The following is a 14232-nucleotide window of genomic DNA, read 5'->3' as shown; positions in this document are numbered from 1 at the left end:
GGCAACTCATCGGCATACGCTAGTTTGTTTTTTTTCCTACGTCTCGCTTTCGCACAGGGCGACCGATCTGAAAGGAAAAGCCGAATCGCCATCGCCATCAAAGGAGGCTGCGCGCTGCTGCTGCTGCATGTGTCTGTTCATTGTTCGCTGCTGCTGCTGCCCTGTGCATTTCGGGTAACTGTAAAAGCGCTGCAACGTGGACTACCTGAACATGGCGGATGCAAGCTTAGTGCGCGCGGAACGACCGAAGCGTTCGCTGTTAGACATATCGCGAAAACGGAAGGCCCTTTCGTTTAAGGAGAAAATTGAAACCCTCAAGAAGGTCGACGACAACCCAAAGAAGAAATGTGTCGAGTTGGCAAAGGAGCTAGGCATAGCACCGTCTACGCTGTGCACCATTGTTGGGCAGCGAGACATTGTGATGAAGAATACCCAGCACTTCGGCGTGAATGTCTAACAGGCAAAGACAGCTACACGTGAAGCCGGAAGAGGTCCTGCTGACATAGTTTGGCGAAGTTACAGCAGCCGGCATCAACGTGGACGGCAAGGTGCTACGTGAGAAGGCGGACAACATCGTGCTTTCCCTGGGAATTGAAAATTTCCAAGCTTCCGTGGGATGGCTTCATCATTTTAAAGAGAGACATGGACTCATCTACAGAGTCGTCTGCGGTGAAGGGAAAAAAGTGGACCAGTCAGCTGTGAGCGACTGGCTCAACACGCTGCCAGCTCTGATTTCGGACTATGCACCGCGAGACGTATTTAATGCTGACGAGGCGGGCCTCTTTTTCAATTTGCCACCAGAGAGGAGCTTGTGTGAGAAGGGCCAGGCTTGCCAGGATGGCCAAAAAGGTAAAGAGAGAATCACCATGCTTTTTTGCGTGAATGCCGACAGCTCAGAGAAAATGCAGCTTACCGTCATAGGCAAGTCGAAACAGCCGAGGTGCTTTCGATCGGCAAGACGTTTACCTTGTTTGTACAAAGGAAACAAGAAAGCGGGGATGACCGCGGAATTTTCCCGCGAGTTTTTCTCGATCCTGGATTGGAAAATGGCTGCAACAAACCGAAAAATTTTGCTTTTCTTAGATCAGTGTTCGGCCCACCCAAAGGAAACGACCTTTAATAACGTCACTGTAAGGTTCCTGCCTGCCAACACTACCAGCCATTTGCAGCCACTGGACGCGGGAATAATTCGGAATGTGAAGCATCACTTCAAAGGACTCTTAGTAAGGCATCTCCTGGCAAAGATTGATCGCAAAGATGAGAATTTGCGGATCAGCTTACTCGATGCGTTGCATTTTTTGGCCATGTCTTGGGATGATGTGACTTTGGACACTATCACGAACTGTTTTCGCAAATGTGGATTTAAAACAGGACAGGACGTGGCTCCGACGGTAGAAAAATGAAGAGCCCAATGAGGACTTTGGAATTGAAGGCTGGTGGAGTCTGCAAACTCAAGCTTCCACTGATGACTTCGTCACCGCGGACGACAACGTCGCGACCTGCGGGTTAAAGGGACACTAAAGCGAAACAATAAATCAGTTTGTACTAATGGATCATTGTTTGGAGAACCCTGCTGGAAGTCATTTAAAAAAATAGTTTGATTATTACATGAGAAAATGAAGGTCCAAGTATCAGTATTTGAATTTCGCGCCGGAACCCCAGCGCCGGCACGTCAGCATGACGTCAGGGATTCCAAAGTATGTTTTCGCATTTGCGCCGCGTTGGCTGAATAAAGGTTCCCGAAACTTGCCATGTTTAATGTTTGGTTCTTTTAGAACACAATGTAGTCAATCTGTACCATTATATGTAATTAGTAGGGCCTAGAAGATGCCATCAAAATCCAAGACGTCACAGCCCCCAGGTGCGGGAACTCAAGTAGGCGTCGCCACCCGTATTTCGTTCTTGCGCTTTTTCTGGCTTACCAAACGTCTTAGTGTTGTAAGAGTGGTGTTTTTAGTGTTGTAGAACGGTAATTTACTGATGCAGAAGAAATCATTTTTCACTTTAGTGTCCCTTTAAGATACATTGAAGAATTGGTTGACGAAGTGAATCAAGTCGAGACTGAGAGTGATGGTGAAGACGCCGACGTGTGCAATCAGCTGCGGTCGACGTCAAAAAGCCTTAACGCTCTCTATGTTCTGCGCCGCACCATAAGTGCCGGCAACCTGAGCGACGAAACCGCTGCACGATTTTATGCCTTTCAGGTGAGTCTCGTCAATGACTTCGAGGGCAAAAAAGTGCAAGCGAGCATAACGGACTTTTTTGGCCAGAAGTAGCTGTGGCCAATAAAGTTTGTGTTCATTCTCATGTTGAGATTGGCTTGTTTTGGCTCATACGAATTCGGGATGATACGAATATTTTACGTGCTCCCGAGGAATTTGTCTCATCGAGATTCTACTGTAGCATCAGAAATAAACTCAGTTGGAGCATCGTCGTGCCATTTCAATAATTTTTCATCATTTATTGTCCCTTAAAGACCCGTCTCAGGGTATTTTTTATTATTTTATTTTTTTATTTATACATACTGCAGCCTCGGTGAGGCTATTGCAGGAGTGGGTAGTGAAAAAAAAAGGAAAGCAAGAAAACGAGATACAGGCACAAAAAAATATGAATATCAAGTATATGTAATTGCTTTCAAAAATTCTTGCAAAGGTAAAGAGCGGATGCTTCCAGGCAGTGAATTCTAGAGTTCAATGGCCAGTGGAAAGAAGCTGTGCTTGAACATCTCCGTTCGGCAAAAGAAAGGGATAAGGTTGAGATTATGAGAACTCCTAGTGATAGAAGGTAGACTAAAGTTTAAATAATTATTTAGTGTATCAAGGCGCTCAGAATGAATGAGCGTGTGTAAAAATTTCATGCATTCTAAGCGGCGGCGAGATGAAAGAACTGTAAGACCTGTAGCTGTATAATGGGAAGAAGGGGAAAAATCTCGGCTATAGTTGCGAAAAATGAAGCGCACTGATTTCTTTTGGACTGATTCTAACTTTTTAATATCGGATTTCTTATGAGGATTCCATATGATGCAGCCATAATCAAGAATGGGGCGGATAAGTGTTTTATACGTCATCAGTTTGGTATCCTTTGGAGCCTTACGCAGTGAACGATGGAGGTAACCGAGACGTCTAAAAGCTTTGTTACATATGATGTAAATGTGTTTCGACCATGACATGTCATGGGAGAAATGAAGACCAAGGTATTTAAATTCGGTTACTCTTTTTATATCTTGACCATGGAAAGTGTACGTGAAAAGTGATGGAGATGGGCGTCTGGAGAAAGACATGGAAACAGTTTTAGAAAAATAATGTTCATTTGCCCTTCCTTGCACCACCTACAAAATTTTGCAAAGGAGTCATTAAGTAAATCATGATCCATTGGTGTGTTAATACTATGATAGAGGACGCAATCATCAGCGTAAAGACGAATACTAACAGACACGCAATGCGGCAAGTCATTAATATATAATAAGAAAAGAAGCGGGCCTAAAACGGAACCTTGTGGGACGCCGGATGAAACACTAACAGGAGAGGAAATAGAGCTGTTAAATTGCACAGACTGAGAACGCTGGGTTAGGAAGCTATGTATCCAACCAACCAGAGAAGGGTTATTTAGAATGGAGTTAAGCTTGTAGAGGAGTTTTGGGTGTGGGATGGTGTCGAAAGCTTTGGATAAGTCAACAAAAAGGCCGTCAATCTGTCCGCCTAAATCTAATGACTGACAAATATCGTGCGTGAATTCGATTAGTTGGGTAGTGGTGCTATATCCGCGACGGAAACTATGTTGGTAATTGGATAGGATATTGTGGCTTTTAAGAAATTCCGTGATGTGTTTAAAAATTATATGTTCGAGTAACTTGCATGAGTGGGCAGTTAATGAAATGGGTCTGTAGTCCTGCAGAAGTTGAGCGTTACCGGATTTGTATATCGGAATGACCGTAGCAAGCTTCCAGGATTGGGGAACAGTGGAGGTGGATAATGATTTACGGAAGATAACGGAGAGGTATCTGCTTGTTCAAAGGGAGTAGCGAACGAGGAAAGAATTGGGTATGTCATCTGGGCCGCAGCTCTTTTTAGTATCTAAATGGAGGATCATGTTCAGAACACCTGAGCTAGAGACGACGATGTCTTCAATAGGAGGGTATGAGTCACAGCTAAAAGGTGGAAGTGAATAGTTATCCTGTGTGAACACAGAATGAAAATACGTGTTAAAAGCGGAAGCAATCGTGAGTGAATCTGAAACTGCCACGTCCTTAATAACTAAACTGTTAGTTGTGCTGTTACTTGGCATTATCGATTTCCAGAACATACGAGGGTTTGTTTTCATTGATTTTGGCAAAGTAACAGCATAATAGAAATCCTTGGCAGATGTTAGTTTCTGGCGCAGTTCCTTCTTGGCATCATTGAACTCAGTTATTTTGTCAGGATTACCATTTCTTTTAGATTTGCGCAATCGCGAAACACGACGAGATAAATGCAGTAGTTCTCTAGTCATCCACGGTGAATTAATATTTTTCTTTTTTGTTTTCAGGGGAACAAATTGGTTAATACATGTTTCAACAATATTCTCAAAAAACCCTACGGCAACATTGACATCATTGTTCAAAGATAATTCATGAAAGTTTTCAAACGATTCGCTAAGTGTGTCGGTAATTGCAGCATCATCGGTGCGGCTAAAATCACGAAAAGTGCAGTACTCAATCCGCGGTTTGGGAACAATACAGCAAACCGAGAACAGTACGGCTTTGTGGTCAGAAATCCCGTCAGTAACGCAGCACTGGAAGCCACCCTCGAAAAGACTTGATCCAAGAAAAACTAAATCTAGGACAGCCGTTTCCCTGGTGTTCTCGTGGACAATCTGTTTAAGACCGAGTGATAGGGAAAGGCGCAGTAATTTTCTTGAGAGTGACACGTCGCCGCTGGTAATGGTGAGAGAGGGCCAGTGAATGCCTGGTGCATTAAAATCTCCCATAAGTATTATATTTGATGATTTCAAATCATGCAGAATGTTGCTAAGAAAAATGAACTGATCACCACAAGAGCCAGGAGGCCGGTAAAACACTCCAATTAGCGCGGATGACCTTTCCAAATGAATCTTGCACAAAAGCAATTCAATTTCACATGGGGTTTCAAGGACTGAAAACTTCAGGTGGGACTGTATATAGAGGGCGACACCGCCACCTCTACCATATGGTCTGTCAACTCTTACCAATGTGTATCCACTTAACGCAACTTCGGAGTCGAATATGCCGTCATGTAGCCATGTTTCCGTAATGCCTATAATATGGGGGGAATGAGCATTTACTAGACAGATGAAGTCGGAAAATTTGTTGAGAAGGCTTCTTGCGTTAATATTTAATACACGGAGGTCATTGGTTTTGCGACGAAGGAGTCAAGGCAGAGAGGCAGGTGCAACATTATTTAGTGCTGTATTACGATGTACTTTCTCTAATGTATTAGAAGCGCTGTTCCAGTTATAGCGAACTTTATCAATAAATATATGGTCAAACCGTATGCGGACCGTGCACCCGTTGTTCCTAAAACTCTCAGACGCTTCCCAAAGTTTCTTGCGGATATTCCGGACACGTAGTGAAAAATCTTCCGAAATACGGTAATCGGTTTCCTTTAGCTTGTGACCACTTTTTAATACCGAAACTTTCTCCCGATAGTCCAGAGGTTTCATAATCACGGGTCGCGGACGGTCACGTGAAGGCCTTCCAAGACGATGGCATCTTTCTATTTGAGGACAGCTCATTTTAAGTTTATCCTCAAACCATTTCGCAATGTCTGAGGACAGGCGTTCATTATCTTCATCGGAGGATTCTGGCAGACCATGTAAGATTAAATTGTTCCTTCGAGCACGGTTTTCTAATTCATCATTTTTAGTTGAAAGGTTGTGAATTTCGTTTGTTAGACGTGCGAGTTCACTGTTAAGGCTGTCGCTTGGGACGGCAGGCTTATGTGGCGAGGACTCCAGAGCGGCCAGACGCGATTCGATAGTCTCAAAACGTGTATTAACAGATTGTTGAAAGTTTTTAATTTCGGCGATATCCTCAGCTAATCTTTTCTGCCCGTTCAAAAGCTCAGCGAGCATTTCAGACACCGATGGTTGATCGTCAAAACCTTGCGAAAGGCTCGGATTTTACGTATTACATAAAGGGGGGAGGGGCAAAGGCATCAGTAAACACTATGCTCATTATTATACAATCGTTAACTTATTTATACAACTGTGAACCAAACTTAGTATACATGCTAGAAGACGATTGGCGAGAAAAAACAATACAAAAATGAGTAAAAAACTGGCAGTGGAAGTGGAAGCACAACCAGCAGTATAACAGAGCAGTAAAAAAGGTAGGCATTAGAGTAGCAACGCAGTAGTGGTATGTTAAGGGTTTAAAAAACATGACAATAGGGGCCTAAATTTGTCTGAATCACTTTTATTTACTATATCATCGGGTAGTGCGTTCCATAGTTCAATAGCAGTAGGTAAGAAAGATTTGTTGAAGGCATTAGAGGTACTGTGCAGATGTAGACTCAGGTTTTTAAAAGAGACGGTGAGAAGTGCGGTTGGGTGGAAGTATAATAGTGTTCCTGAGGTGTGGGGAATTTTAATACACTGTGTGGAAAAGGGAAAGGGAAATCTTCCTACGAAGTGTTAGACTAGAGATGCTGAGGGATAATTTAATGCCATGTGAAATCTTTCTATGAAGTTTTAGAGTAGGGAAGCTGAGGGATGATTTATTCCACTTATATGCCAGTCATAGTTTCAAGCGATAAAACTGGCTGCGCGATTCTGCACTCCTTCAAGCGAGTTAATAAGGTAAGTCAGGTGAGGATTCCAAATTGCTCAGGCATACTCAAGTTTAGTCCGAATGAACTTTGCATAGACTAGCTTGCTTATGGGAACAGGAGAGAGAAAAATAGATCTTTTAAGGAAGCCAAGTGATGTAGAACAGTCGTTTGTAAATTGCATTATCTGTGCACACCACGTAAGTTGATTACTGATAGTAATTCCGACATAACGGTGAGAGTCAAGTTGAGTGAGGGCTTTAGAATATGGAGAGTACTGGTGGTTAATGATTTGCTGCTTGCGAGTTACATGTACTTGCATTTGGAAATGTTGAGGGACATTAGACAAAGAGCGCACCAATTTACTCTTTTGCGTAAGTCTTCCTGGAGTATTAGTTGGTCATTATGGGAGGATATGCTCATAATAACTGGATTGATGAAAGAATGCTGTTAAGGAGGTCATTTATAAAAAATGAGAAACTGAAGAGGTTCAAGTACAGAGCCTTGTGCTACACCTTACAAGACTGGTCTACTTGACGACTTGATGTTATCGACAGTGTGTTGCGAGCGGTTTGTGAGAAAACATTCAATCCAGGACACTACAAGGGGGTAAAAATTAAGGCAAGCAAGTTTCATGGTAAGACGACGATGGGCGACATGACCAAATGCCTTTGCAAAGTCAGGATAGATAACATCGGTTTGAAAACTGAGAGTCAAGGTGGAGGTGAAGGTCTGTGACCGGTGACACATGGTCGTGTCACCGGCCGAGTGCATAGCACCCCTTTATGTGAAATTTTATACCCTCGCTGCTCACACCTTCGGTCGTTTCCTCACCCACCCGCCTTACCCCCTCTCCCCTTTAGAAGAGCCCTATCTATAAATACTGCACCGAGGAAAGCATATGTTGCCTTGAAAAAGACAAGTCCACTTGTAGAAACGTTGGCTTCCGCTTTTACCTTGTTCTTCTTTTGCTCATCATAATGTATTACAGACACTTTGGCTAAAGACGCTAACTCTTTCGTTACCACTAGAAAATGTTCATTTTTTATAGGTCTCTGGAAAAAATTGTTTACTAATACAAATAATATTCCAGCACACATTGCAGCATAGCATATGGTGCATAATGAAATGCTCTTTTCAAAAGCATACATTGACAAACAATAATTTATTAGGTAAAACATACAAATTCTAGAAAGTGCCATCTTTGCTGCCAGTTGATAAAAACAACACTAAAAAACATGATATCTACGAAAGTATTGATATAAAATGAAATTCAGACCATAGATTTCAAAGATAAATAACCCAGGAATAGTGTCTGAAAAAATAAATGCTTAGCACACCACTGTTCTTTGGATACAAAAAAGAAACGGAGACCAGTTTATCACTCATGCCTTGGGGTGAAGCAATTCTTGGATATTGTGAAGCGGAGGTGCACTCCGCACTTTTCCCACAAAACGTCTGGTTTTTGTTCAAATTTCCGGTCCTCGTAACATATTTTGCAGTTCCGTCTTTTCGGTATCTTCTGAGGATGGTCCGATGTGAAGTCCAAGGAACGTACTTCACCAGTTCATCTGGAGTCATGCACCTCTTTCCTGGACCGATCGCTCTCAGCATACCTGGTCAATGACAGAATTATGCATCCAAGCATATCTGTTTGCATTTTTGCAGAGATTGTCTTTATTACCTGTGCAGGAAAGAAGAGTAGAAAGAAATCCCATGCCATTGTAAACTGTCTTGCGCTGCTCTGTAGTGCTGTACTGAGACGTGCTACGGAACGGAAGTTGAACAGAAATTTCTTTGCTGCCGATGACAGCACATAATTACCAAGTGGAGTATGAACTCTGAAGATAATCAGTAGAGCTCTCAGGTAATGCAAAAAGATAGGCAGATAAGCGCACACAAGGAAGGAGATCGTTCACGGCCGTAAAGGAAAACCGCCGGTGTACAGCTGCAGATGTCCCACTCTGTAAAAAAATTTTCCTAATTCTACGGCAAATCTGCTGGTAATGTGTGACCAAACACTTTTCCGTAAATAAAGAATGGTCATTTCCGTAGAATGGACAGATGTAAAAAAGCGACCGTAATCCAAAATACGAGTGCTTTCGTATCTAGAAAACGGAAGACTCTGTATGCTGAATCTGTACTATAACCGTTAAAGTACAGATGCTTCTCATATTCAAAAAACGGAACACACTGTATGCTGAGTCTGTACTAAAACCGTTAAATTACAGGTGCTTCCCGTATTCAGAAAACAAAAGACTCTGTATGCTGAATCTGTACTATATCCGTTAAAGTACAGGTGCTTCCCGTATTTTGTCTTGCAGGACATATTCATTGTTTGGAGAATGTACCATCGGGGACAAAATTGCCCAGGATGCGCGAGCGTCGACTGAACTTTATTGGTGCGCTATCTGCTGGGATCAGCCGCGCTAACATCTGCATTTGGAATGTGCATACGTGACCCACTGTTTCTAGTGGTCTTGAACGCAGAGATGCAATTTGGTTGATGCTCGCACTTCCAGGGTACTTTTGTTGCTATAGTACATACCCTTTAATGCAAATGTCATGGGCTCAATGAAGGCAGCTCATAGCCAGAGCAGCAGGCCACCATTGAGAAAATTGTTTTGCCAACACACTGACATAGCTGAAAAAATAACGCACTTTGTACTTTGTGATATGAATGCATTGCATAGCATATATACAAAAAGGCGCAAATTCCAGTCCTCAAATTCTTTAGATCATAGAAACAACTTTATTTTCTTTAATCACCCGTCTTGCACTTTTTTCCTGGTGAAAGTTGTTCTTGACCCCAAACGCCTTGCATGGATAAACTTGCTGCTGTTAGGGGAAACAAATATTCATGAATTTTCATCCTAAAGAAAGCAGCAGAAAAGGATAATCACAGAACACAACAAAGCAGTAACTTCTCTGTTAGAAAAACATGTATGTAGACCAACATTGTTGGAACAAGGGATACTGCTGTAGCCGACATTTCAACAAAGGTGCTTCTTATTGGGGTAGCAAATGTTTTCCTTGGCAGTGTTTTTTGTGCATAGCTCACTGGCCCCTACCCTCATTGGGGGAGGAGAAGCTGGTGCATATAATAGGTCAAGAGAAGCCAAAGTGTCAAAGGCATGAAGGGTGTGCTTAGCAGTGGTGATCGTGATGGAGCGGGCAGGGGCGCTGCTGTCAGTTCTTGCAAAGAGTAGGGGTGACCAAAACAGAAAACGATGTACTCATGTAAGCAATCATTAATCCAGTAGACCTAGTCTTCCCGGAAGTCAAAATAGGAATTAAGATAAATTGTTTGCACATTTGAAAAAAAAAAAAGCAACGAAGAATTAAGCAAAATAAATTTTGTATAAAGATGCATCTGGTTAAGAACAGTGGAAATGATAAATGAAGGCACATGGAATACACATGTCAAAAGCCGATGAAAAAAAAATATATTCACCAAATATTAAAAAATGAGGACATCAAAATTAAACTGGGTATGACCATAAAACAGTTAACAGCCTGTGAAAAAAAATGGGATGGGCAATATCATAATCAAGTGCAAGATTGTGAAATGTTGAGCACTGTTTATATTCATGCCACTGTTGATGGCTTCAACTTTCTGTCTCCCTGTGAAACCTTTGTCTTACTTGAACAAGGAAATGGGTCATTTCTTAAACAAGTCTACGTTCAAATGCTGTTCAAAGCTTCAGCATTATTATAATGGAAGAAAATGTTATGGGCAGTTCTTCTGGGTGGGCACTCATTCAGCAGTAATAGCCACAGGTGTATGGTCAAAATTTAATGGTCAAAATGGACCTTAGCCCCTGGCAAACCATCATCTGGTCTTTTTTTCAACACAGATGCCTGCACATTATATATGTTGGCAGGAGCGCTAGCAAACTACATTATACTTGTTGCCACAACCAAAGTGAAGTTTGGTAACAATGAGTGAAAGAAAGAACAGCATTCCACAATATTGATTCAGGTCATCCAGAAAAGTTGCTAAATTTATTGCACCCCCCACCCCATCATACACACAATTATACACCACACTGACTCTCATGGTGTCAATCATGCTATTATAACACTAGGCATCAGTGAGGAGAATCGGGGGTTCAGAGGGCACAATTCTTTTTGTTAGAGCATCATATGTGCTTTACATTAATGCTACATTCCAACTAACAAAGGGGCAGCCGGGTTGTGAAATGGTGACCGATGCATACGAAAGCTCATGGCATTCTGTGCAGCAGAATGTTGCCGATGAGGTGGTATGTGCACAAGTGAAATTTTTCATGCAAAATTACATCCTGCAGTTAAACCTTGTGCAGATGTGCCAACCTTAGAGTTAGAAAAACACCGCAGTGAAAGGCAAAGAGCGCTAAATTTGTTGAAAATTCCTAAAAATTATTCGATTATTCATTATGTTTACTGTTCGTTAAAGATTCACAGACTGTTCTCTACGTGTGCTGTGAACAGGCACTTTGCTTTTACAGTCATAGGAACAATGATCTGTGGTGCAGACAAGGATAAAAACTTATGAAGTTTGTGCAAGAGTATGCCCTACAAATTACACCCCGCTTCACATTCCAATCTGGTAGAGGAGGAGAAGGAAAATTTTTTATTTTCTGGTGGAGGATGCATACTCCGGAGTAGAAGTAACTAGTGTATCCTAACCATTGCTGTTGCTAATGCCTGTGTACTAGCAGTTGCATATAATATGGCAGTTACAATTGTTTTTCCACAAGTTGTAGTTTCTGCAAGCTGCTGCCAGCTTACCGGTACACAACTGGAATAAATTTAGGGCAAGTTAAAACTCTCTAATGAATTTATCTCATGACACAATTGGAATGCAATACTCTGCAAATAAGTGAAGCGCTATATGCCATCCCATACAATGAAACGCCTTTGAAGAACCTCAATCGCCACCTGGGCCATGACGAGGTGAAGAGTGTGTTCTGTGTAAACTAGTGGGCACCTGTATAGCCTAAAGCTGTGGAGAGTGCATTTAGTATCGGTTCTGAAGATTCCTAATTTAAACTGCACACAGTAAAAACCTCCATGAGGTTTTGGAAATTGCAAAACCTCCATTTTTGTTGTTCAAAGGCAATGACACGTAGGGCCATAACATGTACACTATGATCTTCATTCCCAAACAATCAAAGCGAATAGCACCACCCTAAGTGTTATATGCCTTCTGTCTCACATTTGCTGTAAAAATTGTTGGTGTGGGATGGTGCAGTTGGCAGAGAAACTGATTTCTGGAGCAATATAAAGTATTAAGTACTGTGATTTCAGTTCTTTCACTGCTCTTTAAGCATCATCGGGTCCTATAGTAAAAAAATGAGGAATAAATACAACATATATTTCATGTCACAACCCTCATGAGGTATTTAGTAGTCTGAATTATAAAGGATTCCAGATTTAGATCAGAAGACAGATTTTATTCCATTGAAAAAAAAATGGCATCATGCCAATGATTCTTGCATCGATATCGCTTGACATATTTTAGACTGACTGTTTTCCCATTTTAGGCAAATTTGTATTCGCAAATAACCTTTGGATGATACCAAGAACTTGCTTAGCAGGAGTATATCTTTAGCCTTTTCAAGATATGAGGCTCTTGAATGCGTATCTAAGCCTGGGGTGCATGCCACCCTCTAATCTCGTCAGCAACTTTCCGGAAATCATCTACAGGTTTCTTATGATGAATGTAAATTTGCTTGTACGGAAGAAACAGAATTTAAACAGGTGAATTATGCAGCATAAGAATGATGTCAAGAAGCAAGCATCAAGAAGCACTGCATCAGGAAGCACTGTCGCTCGACACACATAGACTATCAAACTCAAGAATTATTGGGATGATTTAAAATTCTGGCAGTGGAATGAAATCTTTCTTCTGATCTATATCAAACTCTTTGAGTATTCCGTCTACTACCACTACCTTCACCAGAAACGTTCATAATCATTATCTTATTTACGCGAAATGAACCTGGCCGATATTCACGCCTTTGTAAGCTGCTTTTTTCACAGCTAATTCTCTGCGGGAAAGAGGTGTCCATGTGAAGACCGTACAATCCACTTTTTTTCGATAAATGATAAGGGAAGAATTTTACACTTAAACTGTATTGAGCTTGAGCAAGTTCTATGTTTGAAGCTGTTGATTCTTTTGACCTTTGCCATCTTTGACCCACCTGGCTAGCTAAGTAGGTAGAAAAGCTGCAGGAGCAAGGTGGTGGCGCTGAATTAGACTTGTGCCCCAGGGGCCTTTTCACGGTCACTGGAGGAACTGCTTGTGGTCTTGGCGTCTGCAGTCAACTGCTGTGGCCTTCGCATCTTTCTTGAGGGCCATGGCCACGTCTAAGAAGCCATGTCTCCACAGGCTGCATAAAAAAGGATAATTTTCTGAGCTAAGTCTTTTTCTTAAAAGGAACCCATTTAAGTTGTAATTGTAGCTTTGCGGCACAAAATTGCCGTGTGACTGACCACTCAAGGCACTTTACGTGTATTCGCAGGCTTCTTTCTTAGAAAAACACTTTTATGCAGCACACAATAAGCAACAGAAAGCTGAATCTGGGGGCTTTCATGCTGCTCTACAACTTTCTCATTGACACTTTCTATATATAATTATTTGAGAAGTTAATAACTAATTAAGAGTAATTATGTAATTAGGAAGAATGGAAAAAATAATCTGAGTATCTCCAAGCGACGGCAAACAATATTACCTTGGTTCTGTCTAGTTACATGGCATTTACACATTTCTAAATCTTGGTGCATAATAGTTGGGGCACCCTGTAGATCCAGGGTGTCTACCAACCGGGAAAACCGGGAATTCTCAGGGATTTTGAATAGTCTGGAGATACTCAGGAAAAACTCTGGGAATTTGTGCTTCTATCAGGGAAAATTAGCTGCAATTTGATTGAAAGGGAACAAAAGTCGCGCTAATGCTGGCTGAAGTAACAGAGAGGAATCGTAACGAATTGTCTTTGACGCCGCGTCGTCGGCTGGAGGAGTTGCCAGTATACAGTCAAGACCGATTTTCCGGACGGCCGATTTTTAGGCACATGCTCAATAATTCGGACGGCTTCGCGGCACCACCACGTACCCTATACGCGTAGTGCGCGCCAATAGACGTGCCACTGGTGGCGGCCTTGTGCAGTGCACTCGGGAGAGGAGCCACCCGCAAGCTGTAGTTTTCTGCGTCGTTGATCATGCTTGTCTGCCTCATTCACGTTTTCAAGGCAAAATAAGCAACACCCTTCGCATGTGTGGGGTGGCGAAAGCTTCAAGGAATGTCGAAGAAGAATTGTTGCTCAGTGGGGTGCTGAAGTACCGCCAAAAACGTGCCGGCGATACGGTTCTAACCATTCCCCGCAAAGCCTCATCAGCGGGAGCAACGGTAGCAATGGATCGCAGCCATTTGGCAGGAAATTTCCAGTTCTCATCAAAGGTTTCT

The 14232-nt window shown here is 42.1% G+C and overlaps 2 protein-coding genes across 2 annotated transcripts in view; one reads left to right on the top strand and one right to left on the bottom strand.

Annotated features, from left to right (window-relative positions):
- The window catches only part of LOC126516650 (DNA (cytosine-5)-methyltransferase 3C-like), a 362078-nt gene that overhangs the window by 71043 nt on the left and 276803 nt on the right, over nucleotides 1-14232 (top strand). The gene's annotated exons all lie outside the window — the stretch shown is intronic.
- On the bottom strand, nucleotides 37-13989 carry LOC140215510 (uncharacterized). The gene is made up of 3 exons (XM_072286023.1): nucleotides 13914-13989; nucleotides 5430-6116; nucleotides 37-161 (listed from the first exon to the last, which is right to left on the bottom strand). Exons 1-3 carry the CDS (start codon nucleotides 13987-13989, stop codon nucleotides 37-39), a joined length of 888 nt encoding a protein of 295 aa, XP_072142124.1.

The sequence above is a fragment of the Dermacentor andersoni genome, chromosome 1, assembly GCF_023375885.2.
Source record: "Dermacentor andersoni chromosome 1, qqDerAnde1_hic_scaffold, whole genome shotgun sequence".
Taxonomy (NCBI): Eukaryota; Metazoa; Arthropoda; class Arachnida; order Ixodida; family Ixodidae; genus Dermacentor; species Dermacentor andersoni.
This window is presented reverse-complemented; position numbering and strand designations above follow the sequence as displayed.